The sequence below is a fragment of the Corvus moneduloides genome, chromosome 2, assembly GCF_009650955.1.
Source record: "Corvus moneduloides isolate bCorMon1 chromosome 2, bCorMon1.pri, whole genome shotgun sequence".
In the NCBI taxonomy this organism is placed as follows: domain Eukaryota; kingdom Metazoa; phylum Chordata; class Aves; order Passeriformes; family Corvidae; genus Corvus; species Corvus moneduloides.
Window position 1 is genome coordinate 77,839,597 of NC_045477.1, and position 26,882 is coordinate 77,866,478.

The 26,882-nt window shown below is 41.5% G+C and overlaps 1 protein-coding gene across 7 annotated transcripts in view; it reads left to right on the forward strand.

Annotated features, from left to right (window-relative positions):
* The first annotated feature begins 24,091 nt into the window (after positions 1-24,091).
* The window catches only part of GPC5 (glypican 5), a 626,060-nt gene continuing 623,269 nt past the window's right edge, over positions 24,092-26,882 (forward strand). For all 7 annotated transcript variants that reach the window (XM_032100028.1, XM_032100031.1, XM_032100033.1 and 4 more), the window contains exon 1: positions 24,092-24,304. In XM_032100028.1, coding sequence (XP_031955919.1) covers positions 24,139-24,304 — 166 coding nt within the window. In that variant the 5' untranslated portion in view covers positions 24,092-24,138. The remainder of the gene's footprint in view (positions 24,305-26,882) is intronic.

Here is a 26,882-nt window from a genome sequence, read left to right on the forward strand (position 1 = left end):
GGGCAGGGCGGCGTGCGCGGCACAATGGCAGCGGCGGCCGGGGGTGGGCGCGGGCGGGGGTTCTGCCCTCACGGCCCGCGGGGGGAAGGCCCGTCCGGGAAAGTTTGCGCCGTGCCCGGCGCGGCTGCGGGGGGAGCTGGCGGCGCCAGAACAAAGCCGCACGTGGGGCAGAGGCCGCGGCGGCGGCGGCGCGGGGGCTCTGCTCGCCGCCCACGCCCAGCTCGGGAACGGCAGCGGCGGTAAAAGAGGCGGCGGGCGGGGAGGGACGGGGGGAGGGCGCGGGTCGGGGGGGGGGCTCTCGGGGAGTTCCCGGCGGAGGCGCTTTGTGCTCCGTCGCCCCCCGGGGGAGGGGGCGCGGGGCCCCGGGGAGGGGGCAGCGCCGCGGGCTGCGAGCGCGTCCCGGGCCCCTCCGCATGGGCTTTTGTTCACAGGAGGGGCGGGGGCGGCGGGCCCTTCTCTTCCCCCTCCCCCCCCTACACACACTTCTCCGCCGAGCTGCGGGACCTCCCGCCTCTCCCGGGCAGGCGGACGGGGGTCAGCGGGCGGGCCCCGCGCCGCCGCTCGGGAGCCGCGAGCTTCATTACGAAATCGGCGCGGCGGCGGCAGCTGCGGGCCCTCGGCGGCGCCATGTTGCTGAGAAGGGGGAGGAGGCGGGGGACATGGCGGCGGCTGCGTGCTGAGGCCGATTGTTCCCTGTTAGGCCCGGAGCCGCGTGTGGGCAGCGGCGGCCCGGGGAGCCGCTTCCCCTCCCCCCGCCGCGGCCCCTTCCCGGTCCGGGCGGCCCCCGGGCGCGGGCGGGCCCGACCCTTTCGCGTCCGCCCGGGCTGCGGGCCCCGGGCGGGCGCGCGGGGGGGGCATCGCGCCGTAGCCGGGCTGTGACCTCCGCGCTGCCGGCGGCGGCGCCCCCTGGCGGCCGGCCCTGTGTTCTCGGCGAGCACGTGCTGCGCGGTGCGGGGAGCGGGCCCGGCCCCGGCAGCGGCCCCGGCGCCCCCCGCCCGGCCCGGCCGCACGGGACGCACCCGGCAGCGTGCGAGGGATCCTGCCGAGGCGCGGGGGGAAAGGCTTACCGGGAAAAAAGGGTGAGCCCGCGTGCGGGGTGTCACACGGGGCGGTTCATGGCCGCCCGAGGGGGTACGGAGCGTTTCGCGGGCTCCACGGAGGGGTGGAGTGGGGATGGGGAGCGCTGGGTTTGGGAGCTTCCTCGGTGACTTTGTTCACGCCTCAGCAACAGAAAGCAAATAACTCGGTGATTTTTTTGCAGTATCCACACGTGCAGCTGGACATAATGAAGCTTTCTGTGGATGTTGCAGCAGTGTGTTTGCGAAGGAAGTTGGTTTCAATGGATGATGGTAAGTTTTTATTTTTAATAATTTTTTGTTGTTTTAAATACAGGGGTAGAAGCAGTTCTTTTAGGGCTTAGGCTTAGACTTCAGTTAGGACCACTAAACTCCAAATAGTTCCTTGGCATTGGAGGCATGCATAGCAGTCCACAATTTCTTATTTAGAGGAGGATAATGTGAGTTTCCCAAGCAATCATTTTTTTTTACTAAAGCAGCTGGACAGTGAGAAAGTTTTAAAAATGTTTAAAGTTGATACTTTGGGTTTTTCTTTTTTCTTTAAACAAAGCTCCTTTTTTTAGTCAGTCTAGCAGAAGCTAGTTTTATCGTAGTTCTAAAGTATGATATTAAACTGGCTGTAAGTATCAGGTAAGGGAGACTTTATGTTTACATGTTCCTTCAAGTCTATGTTCCTATTAAAGAAGGAATAAAATATGCTTTCAGATTTTGAATATGGCACTGTCCTGCTTTACTGAACCTCAGTTCATAGGTTCAGTATAGGTGGGTGTAATTTGGCTGTGGTAGTTTATTTTACAGCCACCATTAGAACCTGCTTTTTGTTGCTATATAGACCAATATAAATGCCTTGGTAGGAATTGTAATTTGAGACAGGGTATCTGTGGCAGTAGCAGCAGATACTCTAACTGGACAGCAAAGCAAGGAATTAGGAAATTTAGGTACCTGCCACGTCATAAGGTGCTTTCTGGACTTCAGAAAGCTGATGGTAGGATGTGTTCAATCTAATTTAAAAATTCCTGGTGTTCTGGAATTGGGCATAAGCTTTGGTTTAATACTTATTTGCCTTGTTTTTTTATTTAATTGAAGAGATTAGGTGGGAGCTCCCAATCAATTTCAGGTTTCTCTTGGAAGACTCAGTTATTTTTAACTTTTCAAGTTGTGGCATTCTGAGAACTGTGTGGGAGAAGCATTTATTTAATTTTCTCATTTGGGTCTTCTACTGTGAATTAGCATTGATTTTGATACTCCTTACTATTGCATGTGAGTGTGCTGGATTAGGCTGAGGGGCTGCTTCAGTTTACTCTGAAGGAGGTCTTCAGCCCAGAAATGTGAATATTTGTTCCAGAGCTTGCAATTCGAAACCTGATCAAATACTCACTTTGTTCTTTTCTTTCAGCAGGTACAAGGTAGACAACGTATCTTGAATTACTAAAAGAACGCTGTTTGCGTCAGAGTAATGTCAAAGTGCTTACAGTGCAGGTAGTGATATATAGAACCTACTGCAGTGAAGGCACTTGTAGCATTATGTTGACAACTGCCTCAGGAGATCTTGCAGGACTTCAGAGAATGGAAAGGTACAGTGTGGTGGTGTCAAGTGCTTTTTGTACTAAGGTGCATCTAGTGCAGATAGTGAAGTAGATTAGCATCTACTGCCCTAAGTGCTCCTTCTGGCATAAGAAGTTATGTCTTCATCCAGTCACTCAGGTTAAGACTGTAGATGTTCCAGTAGTTTTCTGCTTTGCAGACTTCTGTTAGTTTTGCATAGTTGCACTACAAGAAGAGAGTGGTTGTGCAAATCTATGCAAAGCTGATGGTGGCCTGTTATAATCTACATCAAGGACTCTGAATGCTTTCTGATGGTTATGGGATATTTTGTGGCCTTCCTTATTTTAACAGCAGTCTAGTGAATGACAGCTCTTGTAGCACTAAAGTGCTTATAGTGCAGGTAGTGTTCACTAATCTACTGCATTATAAGCACTTAAAGTACTGCTAGCTGTAGAACTACATATTAAGTGTGTATTAAAATTTATTTGTTGTTTAATTGAACACTGTTCTCTGGTTAGTTTTGCAGGTTTGCATCCAGCTGTATGATACTCTGCTGTGCAAATCCATGCAAAACTGACTGTGGCAGTGACAAATCAGTCAGTGAGTGTGGAAAAATTATACCCCTTTCTACACAGGTTGGGATCAGTTGCAATGCTGTGTGTGTCTGTGGTATTGCACTTGTCCCGGCCTGTTGAGGTTGGTGGGGATAGAGGCTGAAACACCCTTGTAGCTTTAAGGAATTTCTCCTTCACTGATCCATGAAACTTTTAATTTCTAAGTTTCTTTTTGAAAAAATGTCATGTAATTCTCTGTGTAACCAGGCTTTGGTTGTTTTGTATTTGGCTTCTTGTTTGTATGTATTGGATTTGTTGCTGGACAGTATGTATTCACTGAAATTCTTGAGTGGATTATTTTTTTTTTAAAGGTTATATAATTTTCTATTAAACTGAGGTGGATGACTGTTTACAGTTTCTTCATGAATTTGTTGGGAAGAAATGGATCTTGAGTACCAAAAAATCTGGATGAAAGTCCAAACTTGTTCAGTAGAAGGTTGCTTTGTAAATTCAAATTACATGAAGGATTCAGCAGCTTCCTTTTGTAATGCTTCTTACCATATTGTAACTGCATTTTTTAAATGGTAATGGGGTGCATTTTTAGCCTTAGTTCTTCCATCCAGAATTTGTCAAATTGAAGAGTAACAAATGAGGTTACAGGCAGAGCCTTAATCATTTCATCATCTGTAGTAAATGTCCGCTTCTTGTGGAGTATGTACATTCATGATGTGTGACAGTGGTCAGCTTATAACTCTTAGCATGTGACACATAGCAATGAAATAAAACATCTCTTGAGCTTGCTGAAGAACTTACCTGAAGGAAAACTCATCCAAATAACTACTTCAAAGAAGCTGAGATGGGTTGCTTAGGGAAGATGTGGTAACCAGCTCTATAAGGAATAGTCACTGAAATCTGAAAGTGAAGCATTCAACACATCTTGCCTTGTTGAACAAGATGCATAGTAGTAAACTACACTCATAGCTCAAACGTTAATGGGTTTAGTTCTAAAACAGGCTTCCAGAGGACTAATGCTATAAATTCAAATTACTCACTTGCTGCTTGAAGCTGCCAGATCTTATATAGTATTTTAAAGTAGAATAGAGTTCCTTTGTGGTGGGAAAATTTGGGTCAATGCTGCCCTCGCTCTTCCTATTTCACATTAAAATGGAATATCAAGCTAAATGGGTCATTCATAAAGTGTGTTGAACACTGTGTATTGCAATGCTACCTTGGCTTATTATCCGTCCTCTAGCAAGAAGCTGAAAATACATAGACGGCTTTGGCATCCTTAAACTTCTTTCTGAAGTGTGCAAGCCATGTTGGACTTGTACATGCTCCTCGGTTTCTACCCCTTTTTCTGTCTCTTACCTATTCAGAAAGTATTGCTCAAATAGGTTTCTTGCCTCAAATACTCAATTCCCAAGCTTAAAAGTTTCTTCTTAAGTCTTGCTGATTAGAGGAAGCTTGTGTCTGTGGAGTCAGCAGATGAAGGTGTGTGTCTTGTCCTGATTCCTGGGTGCTCAGTTTCTTCAGTAATCTGCTGGTGATAGCAGATTTAACTCTTTCAAGTGTAAGAGCAGTATTCTCAAAAGTTGAAATGCAGAAGATGTTTTAATATGTGATCATGATTATACTGCCATGTAAGTATCAAATTTTGAAATGCCTGAAGATGTATATTACTGTTAGACAATGAAGCTTTTTAAAATAAAGTGCTTGCACAAGCAGTTTTTATGCCGGTTGAGCCTTGTTCATCAAGTGTGCTGCAGTGTACCTAGTTTTAATACCTTTTTGTGGAAACTGTGGCATTTGTTTGTGTTTCCATCATAAAATCTTTCTATGCCTGGACTCCAAAAAAATACCTTCTACGTGGTGCAGGTATGAGAAATTATTTTGTAGCTTACACAGCATCTTAAAGACATAGTAAGCTCTCTTTAGTCAAGAAGCAACTATGGCACTGCCTTTCTAATACTTGTCTTACTTGTATGCTTTCAATACAGCATTGGCTTATTGGTTGTAGAACTTAGAAGTTTCAAGTTACTCATGGTCTTTTTGGAAAAAGAGTAATATTTTAATACTCTGTTTATACTTTTACACTTCAGCTTATACTTGATGCATCAGTAGTGTTCTCATTAAATGTAATGAGTAAATCCAGTCCTGTCTTACATCAGGTCCTGTGTAAACTGGGCTTTTTCAGTCATTCGAATGTTTCCTCATAAATAATCATTAACTCTGTACATTGGTTTCAGTGTAGCTGAGACACTGAACTAGTTGACAGCAGACTGTAGGGAGAGAAGTAATGCTGCTAACTGGTTTTACTTTGTTGAGCCTTGTCTCTGATCTTCATGCAGAAGATGTGACTAGAGAGGAGAGGTTAGATGGCTGAAACAAGTGCCAGTTTTAAAATCCTGGAGAAATACGAAGAGGCATTTTCTGCAGATGTATTCAGCTTTTCTGTTAAAAATGTCACATGTATGGGAAGTGTATTTCTACTGGCTTTGATACAGGTATTTATTTTTACAGTGAACTGCTGTGAATTAGTTTGAGCCATATGAACTTCTGGGAGATTAGTTTTAATGAAGATAAACCTGAAAGGATTTTTAGGAATTGTCTAAAATGAAATTATTTTTTTTAAAGTGTATTATGCAGGGAGACCATAGCTTAGTCTGTCTTGCTAAACACAAAAATTCCAAGCAGTATTAACACTTCCCTGGAGTTCTAGTATAGCACAGTAAGCCTTATAAGAAAAACCATGTCTATTAACCATAGAAAACTCAGTATACTCAGTATCTGAAAGCATGCTGGGAAATTAAGCATTTTTTCACAAATTCATCACTGGATGATACTGAAAAAAACAGGTCAGTTCTTCAGAATTTACTTTCCTATGCTGACTTTTGAATATCAAAATTGACTAGTGAGATGACTGTCAGGCACAGACATTTTGAGTAATAGCTTGTTTCATAGGCATTAAATGAACGGGACTAGAAGGGAGTCTCCCCTGCTGTAGTGGCACGGAGTTGGATTTCTCTGGCATAGCTGACTTTCTACCATAGAAAAATAAATGCAATGCTCCATCTTCTTCAGTACATCACTTACATTTGTGTAGTTCCTAAGTGGTCTTGTGTATGAAGTCTTTGTAAAGGCTCACAGCTTTCTTTAAGTCTGGGATTATTGGAATTTGTTTCCATACCACCTTTCTCTTCCATATCCTTCCCCAATCATAGAATTCATTCCCTGATGCCTTTTTTCTGTTTGGTTCTGGTAGCTTCATATGCATAGGCTGATAGTGTTCAGTATATGAAACACAGAAGTGTCATGGATCCAGAGCATAAAGCAGTGGACTGCATCATGTTGTGAACTCTTCCTTGAAGCCTTGCTATGAAATCTGCATTTCTCTGAAGAGCCAGTTTCTGGTAATTTCCTTTCCTGTTCCCATTTTTAGATGTCTAAAGGAAAAGATACTGGAGAGAAATACAAGTGCTGTTCAAATTATCCATTTACTACATCCTATTTTTCTAATGGGTATCTGCTGCTGTTGTGTGTCTTGTATCTGTGTAGCATCTGACTGTTGATGGGAATAGGAGTGTTGAAGCTGGTACCTGTTAATGTGGTGTGTGAGAATTGTCTGGAATATGTGAGACTATGCATGCATTCACACCTTGCCATTGCTGCGTGCCACAGGTTCTGAAACTCGGAATGTAGTTTGGAGCAGGGCAAACAAAAAATATTGCATACATTAATTCCAATAGAGTAAATACAAGGCTGTTAAATACTACAGCTAGTTGAGTTCCTGGTGGGAGGAGAGCTGACTAGTAGGTAGAGACTAAGAGTTGCAAAATGAATCTTGGTTATTCTGGATTTTTCACTGTTGTAAGGAAGACAAAACGACCAAAGCCATTATAGCGTTTCATTCTTAACTGTTTAACAAAACTTAATTTTGCCTAGTTCCCCTTTCAAACGTGTGAGCAATTCTGTGAATTTTGGGCTCATCTGTTGGGTTTTTGGGTGTTTTCATTCCTTGGGGTGGGGGTGTTAGGGTTTTTTCATTACATTTGACTTGTTAGGATGACATGACATGTAATTTTAGTCTTAAATGCCCAAACACAGAATGCTTGATTAAAAAATTTTAATACTAAAATATTATTTCAGGCTCTGTGAGAGTGGGTCAGGTTCTTTACATTGGTAACAAACTACAGGCAAGAGCTGTAAATGCAAATAGTTGTGACTTAGGTAGCTTTCGATGGCATTTTATGACTCAAGGAGATTAGCACTTGAAGGACTGATTCCTTTGAGCATTACAAATTTGTACCAGGTTCAGACATCCACTTTAGCTGAGGGAGGCAATCTCCCTAGTTAATTAAAGGAAAAAAATGGGTTTAACGTGTGGCCAACGTGCTTTGCATGGAACAGTCTTTCCACAAGTTTTGTAAACACCCAGCTGAGACTTTGAACTGAAGAAATGATTACTTGGGTCATTGGTGTTTTGGTAGTATCTGGGATTCAGACTGATTTTGGTTACTATCAGCTGGCCCAGCCAGTTAATGCTAGCTATCCAGGTATAGCTTGAATTAATGGGGCAATGTTTGGAAAGAAAAAAAACCAGTCTGTGATGAATGCTTAAGTGCTATACAAATAATGTATATTGTAGTCAGTGCAAAATACATCTCTAGTGATTTTAGTTGATTAGAAGAGTGTTTGGGGGAATCTGACCTACAGGTAAGTGGTAGCTGGTCATGTCCCACTTCTAGCAGAAAAATTTAGGCCTATTTTGTCTTGGAAATAGTGTAAAACTCCCTGGGAGGTGGAAGGTGATCAAGGATGCAAGTAAAGGTAGGGAAAATGAAAAAACTGAATGGATGGTAAAAGAGTAGAAAGCTCAGTTAAGTCAGAATACTAGCGTAACTTGGGTTACTTAATCTATTTTGTATGCTTTGTATGCTGCTCTGACTGACAAGAATGTTAGAGCAACTGTCCTGCTGTGGGGCATGTCAGCAGTTGGAACAGAAATGATCAGGAATTTAACAACGGATAAGATGCACAACAATAAGAAATCCCTTGGGTGACATGCTATAGAATCTTTGAAAGATTCCAGATACTCACATCTTTTAAGTGTATTTATGGGAGTCCTTTTTCCTGCTACAGAACAAATTAACTAGTTCCTGCTTATTGTACTTGATGCAGAGAGAAAGCTGCCTCTACTGTTGCAGAGGACTGGCATTTTTCTAGTCACTTCTCTAATTCTTTTAGAACTGTCCTTTCTGCAGAGATGTAAAATATAAGCACTTAGGAAGCACTGAGTCACTATTTAGTTGTTTTGATATGTGTTATCATTTTATTTTCTCACCCCATACTACATTAACAAAGTCCTGTGTTTTATGTGGGAAATAACACTGTAGTTCCTGAATATTACTGTAATAGTTGGAAATAAAAGATATTTGTGTTAAACCCTGTAAAACTGTGAGTTAAAGTTGGATTATTTATTTTTTTTTTTAGCTTTCCTAGTAGTTTTCAAAATACCAAAAAATATGTTTTGAAGAACTTCTTTTGTGTATCTCATTTTCCACAGTCAAACTTGAGAACTTGGCACTACTAGGTGGCTGATGACTTTTACATTGACATGAAAAGTTTCATAATGAAATAAGAATGGCTTAGGGACAACTTTCTTAACTGCAGAAAAGAGTGTCAATGTGTGTGATAAGCTCTGCTAATAGGGTTTTAATTTAGGCTACATCTTAAAACTTACTTAGCAAAAGCTTATGAAACACAGGTTGATTAAACAGTAATTGATACCTAGATTTTATGATTGGAATTACTCTGGGGTGAAGGTGTATGGTTGTGCTATATTAAATCATTCTTGATAGAACATAATGAGTGAGATACTACAGTTGTGGGATGTAGTTTCGTGCATCAGTGTTACCAGATGAAGCATAAAAACAAATCATTATTATATATCTGTGTGTCTATCAAAACAACTGCTGCACTGGAAGTCATGAATCTCTTTGAAATTACATTACACTTATGTTCCCAAGGCTTGTGGAGGATTTTGTGTTAAGACGTGTTCCCTTTCAGCCATCACAAGGAAATTTTGCAGTATAATACTGCACAGGGTGCTTAACTTCCATGAATAAGTTGTGCCCTCTGAACTGCTCAGTTCATAATTTAGTCCAGTCTGAAGGTCCTACAGCTGGTTTTTAGTGTTCTTCTGTATGTCACCAAACTGTGCTCTATTTGTCAGCATCTTCTGGTAGAGCTTTAGCTCTGGTCTTCAATTAACAAATATCTGGTGCTTCTAGAAGTATTGGACTGGATTTGTGTGCAGGGGGGTATGCTGTAAGAACTGATTAGGTGTTGGAAAGCTCAAACATGCTTATTGACATAATTATGAGAACAGATGTAGATTATGATTAACAATCCTACCAGAGGTTCTTGGAGTGTTGTCAGTGGTCAGCCGAGAAGCTTGAACACCTCAGACTTTGGGGAAAACTGGAACTTAGATGTGCTAAAAAAAATGGGCTCAGTCTCTGTCCTTTAATAACTGGGTGCCTGTGGAAGTATTCAAGGGAGTTGTTCTTTCCAGTTCTCCCCCTTCACATGTCTTGATTTGCAAGATCACTGATCCCAGGTTAAATCCAAATGGTTGAGTTACGAATAGATCCTGGCAGGCATTTGAGAAGCTGCTCTAGCAGTGTAGCAAAAGGAGGTTTTGCTCAGGGAGATTGCTTGAGCAGTCTGGAATATGGGTTATCCGTGGAGATCAGTGCAAACAAAAGTGAGCATGTTCTTTGTCTGGCCAGGTCTGAGTCAGCTCCTGTTTGAAGCTGTGTTTTGAATGAGGATGATTCTTTTTACCTTTATTTCCTAGCAACTCATGTCTGAGGATTGTACAGATCACTTTGACAACAGATGTTCACTTGTTGGCATCTACTATTCAAAGTTATTTTTGTCCCTTTTAAAGGTTTGTTTATTAAATTCAGACTGTAATTAAACACACAGTCAGTAGAAAGATGCATTCAAGTATGTACTGCACTTGGAATCTGGAAGCACATACCATAGTTTTGTGTGACTGATGTGTTTCTAAATAGGAGGTTGAGGTAGATGTAGGTTAAAGTAGTATGTAGATAGATGTAGTTAAAAAGGGTAGAGTAGGGGAGGAAAGGGGAGAAAAATAATTCCTGGAAGAGAGCCCTGTATGGTGGGGAGATTAGAACTCTGATCTCTCCAAGAAAGCTTAGAAAGTCTAGGTAACTGTGCTTGGTGTGATAGTGTTTTGCCTTTCTTGGGTTTGTAATACTGCAGTAGTTGTATTTATCGCAAACTTGCTTTCATTCTAAGAGTGAAATAAATTTTTGTGCTTTTTGTTTGGTGGGTTTGGTTTGGTGTTTTGGGGTTTTTTTGGAGGGGTGGGCGGGCTGTTTTGTTTTCCAGAGAAGTAAGAGAGGTGAAGAAAAGCCTGCAGGACTTTGTCTGCTGGACAAAGACTAGACTATTCTTAATTCTTAACTTGTGTTAGTTCTAACATGGCACTTGAGTGTGCCCAGGAGTACTTTGACTTTTCTGAGGTAGCCCATTCTGCTCTGGTGATGTACTTTACATAGGGAAGCTGAGTGGTTTTGGGCAGAAGGGGTTTTTTTGGCATTTATAAGAGAAAATGTGGGAGTGTTAAGAGTTTTGAACTATACCATTATAGGGCAAGTGAAGAGTTCCCCTTCCTTGTACCATTGAGTTTCTTGGTTACAGAGAACAGAATCTTTATAGGTTGCTACTTCAAATTGGTGGTTCTCAATTTTTTTTTTTCTTTTCATAAAAATCAAAAACTTTTAATAACTTTTCACTGTGAGTATGAAGAGTGGTTAAAAAAGGAACCACAGCTTTGGAGAATCCTTTCTGCAGTATTTTATGATGATGTGTTCAAAGACTGTCCTGGATTCCAACTGAAAATGATGATACTCTAGTATTAACACTACCTTCTCTTCCTCACCAAATCATGAAGTTATTTCCTGGCAACATACCCTAGTATATCAAAAAGTAAGCCTTCTTGCACTGAGTGGATGTTTCTCTGGGTTACTTTAATGTAGCAGTTGTCAAAAGACCATGTCTGGACTCAACCTGGAATTTGAGCTCTGTTGTTCATCTACTGAGAAAATTCCCATGCAAACTTAAGCAGCATCACTGGCCTTGAAAGACATGCTCTTGAAAGATATTTCATGCTCTGACATACAAGTGGTTACCTGGGAAAATAGTTCATGGGAGCTGCCAGCAGCATTGTATGGACTGAGGTGTTCAGTATTGACAGCTGGGTATCTGCAGCCATGTGGAGTAAAGCTTGAAAATTATTTGCTCCATGTGTACATGTGTAGTTCCACTTGCTAAGTGCTTCTCTAGGACTAAAAATTAAGAGCTTGGTCTAAAATGTATGGATCTGTAGGCCTGTTCCCTTTGGGGATAGGAAAGATACAGGATGTTAGGGATCACCTACTTCTAGAAATCTGCTGATTTCTAGGACATTTAAATTAGGTTACATTCTATCTTAAATTCTTTTGTAAGAAGCGCGGGGAGCAAACAGGAATGTAAGCATGTTTTTACAAACATAGCAGAAGTAAAAGAACTGTCTAGCATTCAATAAAAATTTAAAGGATGTGCTATATTCGTAATACATATGAACTATGTATTTCAGAGTTCTGCTAGTGATAAACTGAGCCTTCTCTCCATAGCCTGACAGTGCTTGGAAAATCTGCCCCTTCCCTCTCCCTTGTAAAAGTTAACTGGAAGGGAGCTTTGGCCAAAAAAATATAAACAGGAAATGGGTAAAATTAATTTACTAATCATCTTCTGGAGAGTTCTAATAAAGCACAGTGGAACAAAACCTAGATCAAAATTATATAAAAATATGCGTGTGTATTTCTTCCCTGTGTGGCTATGCAGGAGCATTCCTTGGAATTAGGTGGTCCTTGGTGGTGTGATAAAACCAGCTCCTGCTTGAATGCATGACTTTTAAAGTCTCCTGCTCTCCTAAGGCGGTTTGAATTTCTTGTTTATGGATGTCTGGTTTTGGTGTGACGGCGGCACTGCTGAGGAATACACGTGGTGTACGTAGCTCGAAAGCTGCACATTGAGATGCGGGTTGAACTCCAAGTGGGAGCCCGAGACAAGAGGCCGGGAGCTGTCAACCTTTGGGATTACAAAGGGCATGAAGATGGGTGATGCCAGCCAGGTGAATGGACACTGAGAGCAGGAGCTGGGAATTACCGACCGTTTGGATAACAAAGGAGATGAAGACCGGTGATGCCAGCGAGGTGGATGGACACGGAGAGGGGGCAGAAGCATGGGGAGACTGAGGGGATAAAAGCCGGAGGGGGTGGGGGTTCCTTAGTTAGGGGTTCCTCCTCGGAGGCACCAGCTTGGGCTGTTTCTGTGGTACTGCACTGGGAATAAATGGCTTTATGGAATGAGACCTCCGAGACTCTCCTGTGGGAGATCTGGAGCCGAACCGGTGAAGAAACCTGGTGTGGCTGTGTGAGTGGGATGAGCGGGGAGCTGAGCGGGGAGCCAAGCGCGGTTCCTGTTGGGTCACTGGAGCCGCCTGCTGGGAAGGGGCTTCGGTCCCAGCAGTGAAGGTCTGGCCTTGGGAGTGTGACTGCCAGGGAGCCCCGTGAACGGTCAGAGTGGGAAGCTTCCTTATCAGCACTTGATAAATATTTATGATGCCAGAACTTGAGCTGGTGTGTAGTGTGCTCAAACTACCAGAGTGCCATTCCATAGGGCAGCAACACCACTATGTCTTTGACTGGCAAAGCCGGGCAAGTGGTTATCTTTCATGTGGTAGCTATAACTTGTAGAGCTGCTGCATTAATCAGTAACTGAATCTCCCGTATGATTTGTACGCCCTGTCAGAGCCGCAGCTCTCTGCTCCACTAGTCTCTTCACTAACTAGAGATTTATCTCTATTTTACTCAATGGGAACATTCTCATCTATTGGCTTTTTATGGACCCAACAAAATCAGAACTTCCCTGGTGTCTGAGTCTCTGGTGTGATAGGTGAGAGGTTTGCACGTATGTGGTAAGGATATAGACATTTATAATCTTGATTGATCCAATTGGTTTGTTCTAGTATCAGGGTTATGTTTGTCTTTTGCTAAGAGTTCTCAGGTTCTGTGTTTTAGATCTGCCAACAAATCTGAAAGTGCAGCATTTGTATCAGTCTTACAAACTTTGTTTAAACATTTTCTAGTCTGCTCTTTGTATAGAAAAAATTAACCTTTTATAGCATTTCTTAGGAATATTACAATATTAGTTTAAACTTGCCGTATTTTAGTCAGAATTTTAATAACTACTGGAGCTTCCAGGGAATGTTTCAGGGAAGCTTTTAGTAAAACTACAGATACTTGCTATTTCTCTGATTTCCCTGGACTTGCTTTCAGAGCTAGCCTTTCCCTAAGCATACAAGGTCAAAAAAAGTAACTATGCTCCCAAATGACATTTCTTCTTTGTCCTTGAGGGGGCTGAGAAATGAGTTATAGACAAACCAGGAGCTTTTTTACTTTCTTCAAATTTCAGGAATTGTTCTTTCTTCACAGCTGCTTCTTGTTTCCCTAGTCTATACTTCTTCTCTTTTACAATATATGTATGTGTTTCCCTATAGGTACATATATTTATTGTGCATATAAATATATGTATGGGAATGCTACTAATAAACAAAAGCTAATATATATTTATGTCCGCAAAATATAAGGCAAAGAACAAGTAAAATTGTTTGCTGCCTAATATCTACTAAAAATGATCAGGAAATGGAGAAGGAATCACTAGTTTGACACGACATCAGCATTGCATGTGTATTTTCCTCATTCTCACTAGTGGTATCTGTGAAACTTAAGTTCTTCCTGGAAATTTTTGTTTGGAAGAAGAAGAAAGTTTGGTGGGGTTTGGTTGGCTGGTTGGTTTGGCTTCCTGCTCTTTCTGAAATCCTGAAATACTGGCAGGGTGAGCTTTTCTGCCATACCTAGACTGCAAACATGGGAAGGTGCCCAAATCCTGTGGCAATGGTAGGGGGTGCAATTGGACAAAACAGGGGGAGGACATGGATGGAATCCCTTAAGGGGTGATGAAAGAAAGTGTGAGCAGTTCTTCAAGTATTCCTGAAGTCACAGATGGTTGGAAGCACATGAAGGGAAAACATTTTTTTTCCTAGGGATCTGCTATTACAGTTGGGATATTGAGTGAACAGTTGTACCTTGCCACAGTCCTTCTTACATACTCATGGAGGAGTCTTTCTCCATCAAGGAATTGGGTGGTTATGCAATATTAACAGAGCTAGGGTGGCTTGAATATCTAAAAAAAGTTTTGTGTCGTGAAACTTCTTATAGTTGATTTAATAAGATAGTTCTTCCTGTGGAGTCTGCCTCAGTGTATATATAATTTCTTGGATGCTTGAGCTAGTATTTTAGAGTAGTGAGTGCAACATTGTGTAAGATAAATTACAGCTGATTTAAATTCTGGGTTTCTCATAGCTGAACTGTGTGGTTGACTTAACCTTGTAGCTTTCTTGTTCTGTGTTCTACCTGAAGACTGCAGTGCTGTAGCATAAACTCTTCTTGTTCCAAGATGCTTTGCAAACTGAAATTAGCACTATATACTGTTGCCTACTGGTTAAACAATTCTCAAACTTTAATGTGCTCATTTTTTAGGTGTTCCTTCTCTTGTGCTGATTGAATTCAGGTAAAAGTAGAATAGTTCAGTTGGAAGGGACCCACAACAATCACCTAATCCAACTGCCTTGGCCACTTCAAAAAAATTAAGGCGTGTTCCCCAGGGCATTGTCGCAGTGCCTCTTAAACATTGAGAGGCTCAAAGCATTAACCACCTCTTTAGGAAGCCTGTTTCAGAGTTTGACCACCTTCTCAGTAAAGAAATGCTTCCTAATCTCCAGTCTGAACCTCCTGTGCTGCAGTTCTGAACTGTTCCCACATGTCCTATCGCTGATCTCAGAAGAGATGCACCTCTCTCTTCACTTCTCCTCAGGAAGCTGTAGAGAACAGTGTGGTTGTTCCTCAGTCTCCTTCCTTCCAAACTAAAGAACATCAAATTCCTCAGTCACTCCTCATAGAACATCCCTTCCTGCCCTTCCACCAGCTTGGTTGCCCTCCTCTGGACACATACAAGGACCTCAGTATCCTTCTTAAATTGTGGACCCAGCACTGCACACAACAGTCAAGGTGAGGCCACATCAATGCTGAATACAGAGGAATAATCTCTCTTGACAGGCTGGTGATGCTGTGTTTGATGCACCCCAGGATGTCGTTTGACTTCTTGGATGCCAGGGCACACAGCTGACTCACACTGATCCTGCTGCCAACCAGCATCCCCAGACCCTTTTCTGCAGGGCTGCTCTCCAGGCACTCCTCTCCCAGTTTGTCCTGGATGCAGAATTTGGTATTTGGACTTGTTAGATTTCACCCTATCGATTATTACTCAGTGCTCCAATCTATCTAGATCCCTCTGCAAGGTGTCTTGCTCTAGAGAGTCAACAGCACCTCCAGTTTGGTGTCATCAGCAAACTTGCAAATGGTGATTTCAACTCCACAGAATGTCAGAGCTTGAGACAACTGAGACACTTGGCTGCCTTAACTGAGTTAGTAGAGATCAATGACAGAAATTTATGGTTAAAGTAGGCACTGTAAGGAAATGAAATAGAGGGAATTAAAACATACTTGGATTTGAAGACAAAAGTTCAAGATAAACTTCAAAAATGTCAAGGTGTTCTTCTAGCAGAACATGTAGGTGTTTTAAGAGTGTGCTCTGAAGTAATTCTGTTTTCATTTTGCTCATTAATATATTAATTACCTTTAAGTATTTAAAAATTCTGGCTATAATTGTTCGCAGTAACAAATGTATAAAATCCTTTATGAAGGGCTTGTGTGAACTTTTTATGAACTAGTGTGCGAGGAACTACATCTGCTGCGTGGTCATGTGTAACTGTCATTTGAGTGTCTAATTGAAAGGAGAACTGGAAGAGCTTCTAGGGTATTAGGTAAGTGTCATATCTTTAGAGGTAGCAATATAATAATTCAAGATAGATATCCTTTTTATGAAGTAGAAATTTTTCATAATTTTAATGAGATAAATATGATTTTGTGTCTTAAGTAATGAAGGAAACTCAGTGGTCCCAGAACTTAGCATGATGTGTTTTGTATTTACTACTCTGGAACAGAAGTAAGGTAGCTGTTGCTGTGTTTGAACAGTTGGTGGCTCCAATGCTTTGCAGCTATTACTATCCATACTGCTGAAACAAGTTAGTTCAATTCTAGCTGTACCGAACTAGTTAGGAGCATAAAAGGAAAATTGGAATCAGGAACTTAGTAAACAGCCAAGCACTTGCAACTTGCATTTTAAGGCACTAGGTAAATACCCCTTTTTTAGTTCTTCGATAAGCGTAGACTCCAGTATTGCTGTCTAGCTTAAGATAAATTATAAAGAGGCTCCTTTACAAAGTGCTAGTTCAGAATCAGTAGCAATATTATTTAAAACAGCATAGCTGACAGCATCCCTGCTCCATATTGCAGGATTATACAGTTAGGAGAGATGACAGCTATCCTGACCAAGAAAAAGGAGGGAGAGAATAGTCAATCTGTTTCTTGAAAAGAGGCAGAGGTAAGCATGTAGACAGTCTTTAAACTGAGACTTACCCAAGTGTTTATGTACATAAAAAGGGAAGTGCTTTTGTTTGGGTGTGGAAATAAAGGATTTAGTGAGTACTGGAGCTTGGTAAAGCAAGATGATAACTTCTTAACAGAAGAGCAGGTGCTACTTTTAGCTGTCTTTTCAGTCCTTGCAGGAACACTTAATAAACACAACATTTGAACAGGATGAAAAAGGTTGTGAAAAGTGTTAGTCCTAGAAGTCTGGAGAAAGTGTAAAGATAAATGTGTAGACGTGAGACCAGAAACTCCTGGTGATGACTTTTTCCAGCTTTTTGACCCCCAAAAATATGACTGGAGAGATGGAACATTACTCCACAGGTTTTTCATGTTCTAGAGAAAAGGAAAATGTAGAATTTATTTTTGTTGTCCAGTGTTGGAAAACTACAGTTTGTCTATTTTTGATGAAATACTTGTATTATGCCATCCTGAACTAGTATGGGGTACTCTGTTACTGTTTTCATTCCTGGCTTGTTTTTCATCTGGATTGTTATTACCATGCTTTGTTCTTGAAACTTCTGTAGTTTATGGTGGAAACAGCACTGCAGGACAATCACCAGGAATGCAGCCTTGCAGTACAGCTTGGCCTCCAAATCAGAATGAGGTAAAGAGCAGTTTGAGAAGACACAGTCAATGAAATCACACAGTGACCCAAAGTTACATGCAAGTGCAGTCTGGGTGTAGCGTTTTGTTTCTGTACAGTTGAATGTTTGTTACATGCTGATGAAGTTCTGTTTGGGGCTGAAAAAAGGGAGGAAAGGATTTGAAGAGTCTTTATAATGTGTAAACTTATTAAGACCCTTCATTTTTATTTCCTTCTGTCTCCTGGAGGAGACAAAGGAACAAAAGTAGCCCTGCTGATCAGAATTTTTTTTGTCAGTTTTGGTTGCTGAATAGCATTATATTGTCTTAGCAATATTTCATCAAACAACATATACTAGCAAAGTGAAGCAAAAAAAAAAAAGTATCAGTTCAATACCTACCCTCACTTTTTTCTTTTTAAATTAAGACTTTGGAACTAATTTCCTTATATTAATAAGTCATCTAAGACCTGCACTTGAAGACAAGGCTGGAATATAGTTAGAGATACAGTATTTACTGGAGAACCCCCTTAGCTTTTCTTCTAAGCCTGTAAAATTCTTTCCAAGTATGTTCTGTGATCACTTTTCACTATTTTAAACAATATTTCTATTATTTTAACATTAATTGTTGATAAATTTTACTGAAACCAGGTAGTACCAAGATTAAACTTATATGCTTGTATTATCTACACAGTACACCAGAACAGCCAGTGGATAACAGGAGACTAACATCTCAAAGTATTTACATGCTGCACTGACTAATTCTTGTTCCTACAGTGGACTCCTAAGTTGCACACATGTAATGTATAGCTTCCATGAAATATATATTCATGCTATTGGCAAGACAGGAAAAACAAACCACTCTGAGACCTTCATCCAGGACTAGTCAGCTCATTCATGGGGATCAGTTTGGTTTCAGTTTGTGAAAGATTTTGTGTCTAGGAAAAAAAATCAAGTCTTTTGTGTGGTAGTAAGATGTAGTAGGAAAATTTGTTGTACCTATGTATCTTCTTAAGCACACAATTCTTTTTTTCTTTAATGAGGACCTTGGTCTTACTTTTTCCAGATACTGGTCTCATTTTGCTGTTTAATACAAAATGAGAAGTAAACTTGAAGTATTCTTCAAAAGTAGTTCAGGGATAGCAGTATTCATGAAACCTTGTGTAGTGAATGGCTTTGGTATTCACATGATTTCCACTTGAAGATTTTTCCTATAACTAAGGCATTTTGGATATCTCATACCTATAACAGCAGAGAAATACCTATTAACAAATAACTGTAGGCATTAGGCACATAGGCATTAATGTCATTACACAGTGTGATTTTTATTTTTTAAAAATGAAATATAAGATTGGAAATTGACTTCATATTGTGAATTTCATTATCAAGTTAATAACGTTTTTGTGTGCTGATGGAAATTGTGTCCTGACAAATATAGACTGATCCATAAAAAGAGCACATGGTGTGGTTCAGCAGGAGGTTCAACAGCCTTTGAATAGAAAGCTGTGGCTCTTTTTGTGTATTTATAATTCAGGAAAAGATTAGTGCTAGCGTTTTTATATTACATTATTGGTCATGTGTAGAAAGGGTATCCCACTTGGAAGACTGGTGTTCTGGTTTTCCCCAGACCAGCTGCTACAACTACTAGAGTGCATGTTAAGATAACATCAGAGACTTCATTGCATAGCCTTGCCACTTAAAAGTACATTAATATCTCACATGTTCACTTGGCAGAGGTGGGAAAGTTTGGATCTGTGTCAAGCAGACAGAGACAACCAGTCACTTGAATCTTGAATGTATGAATGGTATTAAAGAAAATGAAGGTGACTGCATTAATTTTCTTTGATGCTTAGTCACATCAGGTGTAACAGAATTACTGTGTTGTGGTCTGAATTGGAGATCTGGTAGGAATTCTTTAACTTAGTGTGTTAATTCGGAGGGGACCTAGTGGTGAGGTAGGTCACCTCTCCAACACTGACAGCATGTAGCTGCTAGTAATCTAAAAATAAATGCCTGGGAATTGTTACTAATGGAAACTTAAACCTTTACTGACTTTCAGGAGTGCCTAGGTCTGTGCTGATTTTTAAAATGAAAAGAAAATAAGAGATTAAGAGTGTTCCCCCCAGAATATCTAAGGAAGTCTCCATGGAAACAGTGTACCTAGCAGTAAGGAGAAGTACTTTTGAAAGTAAATGGCTGACTGCTGTGTTATGTTTGAAGTATAAATTATTAAATGAATAGAACCTTTTTGAAAATAGATGTGCAATTATCTTCTGGATACAGTACTCTGAAGTTAGTACTGGAATTTGGAATTAGTGTGAAGAACAGAAGCTGTGCCTGTGCAGGCAGGATCCCAGGTGCACTTCTGCACCCTTTTCCCTCTTACTTTAAGGGGGAAGGCAGTACCGCAGAGCTCGGGGGCCGGGGGGTGGTGGTGTATGACGGGGAGAGGACCTTTCCCCCACCCCATGTCCCCAAGCCGAGGGTGCACCTGCGGAGCCGGGGGCGGTCGGGCACTCCCCGGGAGCAGCGGCAGCAGGCACTCACAGCACTTCTCGGGTCTGCCTGCCAGCGGCTTTTCCTGGGTGACGGCGGCCGGCTGATTTCACTGGGAAGATGAAGAGCATGTGGAGAGTTATGGAGAAGCCGGGAGCTGGGACAGAAGGCATGATGGGACCGGGGGAAGCCTCAGCTGGAGTTTAGATTGGAATAAAAGTTAATGGAAGAATAGCATTTGTTGCGTGCTTGGGAGCAGGAGGAGCAATGCTGGTTCTGTGATTCCTGAAGATGTCCCTGCTCATCACAGGGGAATTGGACTTTTAAAGGTCCCTTCCAACCCAAACTTAATTATGATTGTAATGTACTCCTCTCTGGTCGGCATCTGCTTCCCCAGTGTTCTCGATCTCATCTGCCCCTACCTGAGTTCTCAGCTGACAACTCTTTGTTGTTGCAAGCATGAAATAATAATGCAGTTTTCTCATTAAGATTTCAAAAAGATTTTGTTAAAATTCATATTTTTTTTCCTTCTTTTAAAAAAAAATCAAAAGATCCCAACCAACATTTTTGAGAATTTATCTCAAAATCAGGTAAAACTTTTGCAAGACTAGTATCAACTCTTTCAGCTCTACTTTTAATGAACCATTAGATGAATTAGACTTAAGAGGTGTGTGTGAAATTTTACTGACCTCACTAAGTTTATGGGATTGTTGGTAAGTGTGGCATTGTTATGAATACAAATGCTGTGTAGCTTTTAGTCCTACTTTACTAGCTGAATTGTCCCAACCTAAAATAAGAGAACTGTTCAGGGTTTTTTGCTTTTTTTCTTTTTGGTTGTGTTTTTTTTTTTTTTTTTTGGTTTTGTTTTGTTTTGTTTGTTCTTGGTTTTTGTTTTTTTGCTTACTATCTATAGAATCATTATAATAGTTCTGCATAACTGAAGAAAAAGTCAGTGATTCATTTTGTGGTTTTTGTTTTGTTGTTGTTCTTCCCCATTCTGTTGCTGTAACTTCAAGAAGTTCCATTTCAGTGCTAGGATCCCTGCTCTGCTCAAAGCTATCTAAAAATTAAAAGGATAGTATCAGAACCAAGAACTTACAGAGAGCATATATTAGACCAGAAATAGAATTTGGCACTGGAAGATGATGTGAACATACTAGTCAACACAGATACTAGTCTGTGTTCTTAATCAATAGAGAACTTCCATAACTACTGTGGTATGCATAAAAATAATAGTCAAAACACTTATTCTTCTAAATCACACTTCAAATCTTTTTTTACTATGAGGCAGCTTAGTAGATGTTTGAACTACTTTCAGATACATGAGACAAAATGTATCATTCCAGAACTTGGAGACAGATGCTGTAGTCCTTTGGAAGTGGAAATTCCTCTTTGCATCCTGAGATGGGACCACTTAGAAGGATATGCAATCGAAGCAAAGCAACTTGTGCTTGATACAATAAGGAATGTGAGAAAAGTGAATGTGGTCAAAGCAACAGGTTGGAAAGGGTTATTTTTGCAGTAGCTCTCTGAAGGGAAAGCAGGAAAGATGGCACAGCCCTATGAAGTGTTTTCAGTAGTTACAAGATGACAGTCCAAAGGAGAATGTCATTTGTGTAGATGAGGAGGAAACTTAGCTGTGTGCCAAAAATAATAGAAGGCTTCATTTTAGTTTGCTGTGATTTAGATAAATTTAAGATCCTCCTCTGGCATTGCACCAGTGTTTCAGGTAGTAGAGTGGTACTGTTTGTGATTAGGGAAAAGAGGCAAAGGGAGAACTAGTGGAAGGGGTATTCTTAAGTCATCTTGTGCTAACAGCACAGTCCTTTCAACTCAAGTTCAGACTGAAGTTCCAGCCTGGCCAGTACAACAGGACAGGAACAGCAGCCACACTTTGGCCACCTGCCATCCCATGGAGGTACATCTGCATGGCTGTTATCAAAGCATTCCCAGGCACAATACAGTAAGGTGATAAGCAGTATACCACTACAGCAAGCAGCAAAAGCAAAATATGCTCACTAAAAAGCACTGGACTCAAAATACAGTCACAAAAGTGAGCCCCATGGCAAGTGCTGACCCTGCTCATTACTAGCTAAACAGCACTAGCAAATATAAATTCAATTTAGTATATCCCAGAATAATTAGTTCATGAAACTTGTTAGCTAAAATACACATTTTAAGACTAAAATCAGGGAAGCTTTGAAGTATAAAACCTGAAATTAAATTCAATCTCCTAATTAAGGCAAAAAGAATTATTTCCTTCACACCTCCTATGCTAAAGTTATTAACAAAAAATAAAAATCAAAAAATCAATTCTCCAAATCCCCAAACAAACAAAAACCCATTTCACCTTTTGGGCTAAACTAGAATCTTACTCATTGTGTAAGAGCTAGTTAAAACATGTACATTCAATATCTTACCAAAAACCTCCCTTTTCCCTTAGCCTGCAGAGTTGGAGGATAGAGGTTTCTCTGAATTGCTATTAGTGGAAGATGTGAGAAAGTACTGGTTCAAATTGAAGCAATGGGGTTCTAGAGATTTCCCAACATCATCTGTTGCTGTAGGCAAACTTCCATGTGGTTGCGAGGTAAAGAAGATATCTGTAAGTAGGAATGCTTATCTGTATTTCTTTACTTGCAAAAATTTTTCCCTGGATACTAATACTTTCTTTTCCTATGTTTACTGTGAGTGCTGCACATCTTGTATTAGGTGTTGAGGATGGCATTTCATCATTCCTAGAATTTGCTTTACCATCTTTAAGTTGCTGAATAAAATCCTGTGTTCTCTGGCTCCCATGCTCAGGTTGTTTTCCTCAGTGGTATGTTTCAATATTTTAAAGAAGTGTTTTGTTTAAGAGTATTTTACTGACTGACAAGAAGTTCACTGCCTACTATCGGCTTCTGCACAAGACATTGCAATTTTTTTATTCTTTTTTTAAATCTAAACCAAATCTTTTTATTTGCAGTAGGACTCACTGTTTTCTCTACCCCCCCCCCCCCTTCCCCTCCCTCCTTTTTCTTCATGGGAGACCTAAAATGTCTTTTGCTGTAGTTTGCTTTATTGAGAAGATTGTAACCTGTCATCAGTGTTCACTCTTTATACATCAAAGTATAAGAACAGTAGAACAAATTCTGTTAAAGGACACTTCATATAATGTATGTTGGAGCTTGCTGACAGAGGGAAGTTGCCAAGCCCAGGAATACGATGATTCAGAAATACTAGTCCTCTCCCCCTCTTATGAACTGTCATTCAGTAGACTGGATAATGACATTGTTTTATTGCTTTGCTCAGTAGTGAAGTGGTTGATCTCTAGTGCAAATTTTAATAACTTATGTTTCAGTTTGTTAACTGTATTCAAATGAATGTGTGGAATAATCCATACTTAGAACTGGATTTGCAGTCTTGTGTAGAAATTGCTGATATGGATTAAAGTTTTCTTTTAAATTGAAAGCTTTATGTTTTACAGTGCTGAATGACCACTGGCAGCTTCAAAACGCACTAAGAAAAATTTCTGGCTATAAGGGGCAAGGTGTGACATTTAAAATTTGTGCATGGAGAGGATTCTTGATTTTGGATTAAGGAAGCTGTTCTAAAGATAACCTGATGCGTCCCAGCTGCTTCCTTGGCTGCTCTTAACAGTTCCCATCGGACTTCAGCTTGTAGACAGGACAGGGTTTTGTAAATTGGTCCCGTGTCACTTTCGCATCGGGAAACTGAAACTTCTGAAGATGCCTTGAAGACTGCCGAATTCTTGGAAACTTTTCTCAGAAAAACAAAAGTTCAAGCCAAACTGAATGGCGTACCTTACTGACAGTGTGGAGCCTGTTGCTAGTAGTTCCCTAAAGCGCTAGAAATTTATTTTTTGCCCTTTTTTTGCGTGTTTACGGGTCGAAATTGCTCCTTTACCATGCCATCGCTTCCTGTGCCTGTGGGTTTCTCTTACGCAGCCCGCACTCCCAGCACCCCGGGTGTACGTGGGGGGATCTCCTCCCCCAACAGCCCATGCCCAGCCTCAGCCCCAGCACAGGCGCTGGACAGCGCCCTCCCGCTGCCGCCCCGGGCGTGGGGGCCCCTCCTCGGGCGGGGGCCGGGCCGGGGGAGGGTCCCGGCGGGGGCGGCGGGCGGTGCCTCCCCCCGCGGCGGCGGCTCGGGGCGCCTCGGCCGCGCTCCCTGCGGCAGCTGGTGGCGGGCGCGGGCCATGGGGGGGAAGAGCCTCCGCCTCGGCTTCCTGACCCTCGCCGTCCTGCTCCTGGCCGCCGCCTCGGAGGGTGCGGAGCCGCCGCCGAGCTGCGAGGCGGTCCGGAAAGTTTTCCAGCTGCGGCGGCTCGGCCCGCTCGGCGGCGTCCCGGAGTTCCCGCGGGCAGGTAAGGCAGAGCTCGCGGGGCAGGAGGCACCGGGAGCGGTGGGGCCGGCAGGTTTGAATTTGGTGCCGCCGGCGGCGATGGGTGGGTGGTGCTGGCGCGGGGCTGGGCCCCGCGGGCACCTCGGGTCCTCCGCTGGCTCCGTAGCGACATCGGGGCTGGGTGAAGGGGGGCTCCCTGGCCCCTCACTCAAGAGAGAAAACGCTCTCCTCGGGCCGTGGGCACTGGAGCACCCCGACACCTGCCTAAAACCCCCTTGTGCCCAGCCACTTCCACTCCGTATCGCGCAGAGCAGAGCGAGCCCGCTTCAGCTGGTGTCATCCTGCTTCCGGGCGGCCGTGGGCAGGCACTGGTCCATCGGTGCCAGCGCGAAGCCTGGAGGCTGGGGAGAGCCACCGAACTGCGTCTGGGGCTGCTGGAGTTACTCTGCTCTGAAATGAGAATGACTTACGCCGCTGCAAGTGGTCGGGCTGCGCATTTTCTGTACTGGATATCTGCCTGTCGCTGTAATGGAATAAAATTCCTGGGAAAGTAGAGTCTTTATGGCAATTTGAGTATATCTAGCATTTATATCAATAATGAGTTGTTTTTTTTTTTTTTTAAAGCAGTTACTGAATGACGTTGCAAAGCACGCATATAATAAGGTATACGTTTTTAGATTTGAGGTTTTGTTTTCAGGTTTGTGAGAACCTCAGTTGAACTCAGGGAATCAAAATGCAAGTATTTTTGTGATCAGCGATATATGATGAGAAAATAACTTTTTTTTTACACATCTGTAAAGCGTGTTCATTTTTGGATGACAAGTTAACTAGTAGATGTGAGTTAGTGCTTTTTTTGGCAGAAAATGCAACAAAAGCTGAATTAATGTCCCCCTCACTAAAATATCAATAGCTACCCTCATACTTTTTTTAAAGTTAATCTGTATAGTTTTTATTAACTCTGCAAGTTGAGATAAGGCGTACTAGTTTTATTTTAAAGGAATTCCTCCAATATTAAATATGACAGATGATTCTTAACACAGTCAATATTGTAGTGTATAGTTTATACAGAGTACTGTATTTAGGTTACTAGTAAATTTATCAACATGCATTGTTGTGTTCCTGTATTGTCTTAACCTAAAGATTTTATAGTTGTCTTTGATAAGAAAGAAAATTAACAATTCAGTTGGAAGCCTGATGAGACAGGTACTGTACAAATGAAGGTGTCTGGAAAGTGAAATCTGAGTTAAAGTGATTAGGCTTTTTTTGTGCTGATTGTTTGTGTGAATAGTATCAGTATGAATGATACGGTATCACTTTATCTATGTTCTTCTCATTCCGTAGCCTAGTGTAATTATTATGCTTTCTCTGTCGTTGTCATGTATTTTGATTACTATACCATTCATGTGTGTGCTAGGGATAGGGAGGAAATATGTTGACTCAAGAGAAAAGAACTATAGTACCTTATGTATGTTTCTTTTGCTCTGCTCCTCTGATTTCCTCCTTTGCCCTGTAATATCTTTTATACCACCACTCACTTTCTTCTTTTGATTTTGATTTTTCTGCATTTCCTGTTCGAAGGGAAAGCTGTGTTTGAATTGTAAGAATATAAAAGAATTCCTTTCTCTGCTGCTGCCCTTGCAAACAGTGGGCAGCAGGAGGTGTGGTACAGCTGCATGGTCCGCAGCCTTTCACTCTTTGAAGGAATTACATTTCTTTGGGCAGCCAGAGTTCTTGCTCTGAATAGCACTGATCTCAGATATCATGAAACAAATAATTGCAAACAGTAAAATCTATCCAGAATTGGCAATGACAAGAAAATGGGGATTAAATGAGCATTTTAGAAGGTTTAGGTGCGATTAAAGGTATTACTAGGCTGAAAGCATAATGTGAAAAGAAATGTCACTTTTTGCTACTGATCTTCTATATTAAGCCTTCTTTTGAGGCAAGATGTAAAAATATTTTAAAACCTTTTCTGATGGCACTTAGAAATGTGTTTGTATACAAGACACACATGCACCTATACAATGCACATTTTTTGTAGGTGTCTAAGCTGCCTTTGTAAGGTTTAATTTGGGTGCTGAAATGTGGGCATCTGTCAGCATTTTAATTTTCTTAGGGTTTCCGTAACATTCCCAGTGGGGCTGAGAGATACAATAACTCTGGGAAACTTACTCTTTCTGGTAGTGCAGTGTGTGGTGGGTGGGATACCTCTGGCATCTCAGGGGCTCCTTGTGGGCAGCCACAATGCACAGCCAATGCAGCTTGTGGAATCTTGGAGCTACTCCATTGTCAAATGTTGGTGGTGTCTTCAGAACAAGTTGCATAAATGCCTCCACTGCACTGCCTCCGTGTCTTTATTTTAATGATACCTTAGATATAACTTGTTTAAAAACACTTTCATTTAAATGTCTTAAGCTGAATCTTTGGGGTGGAGTAGGATCACCAGCTGAAAAACAGCAGGAATGCTGGTTGATGTACGGATTTGTATACAGTGGAAGTCAATAAAATTTTAGGGCTTATATTTACATTGTTTTCATTCCATGTATTGAAAAAAAGGCTGTACCATTTACATTTCTTCTCTTCTTAGTAGGAATAAAAAC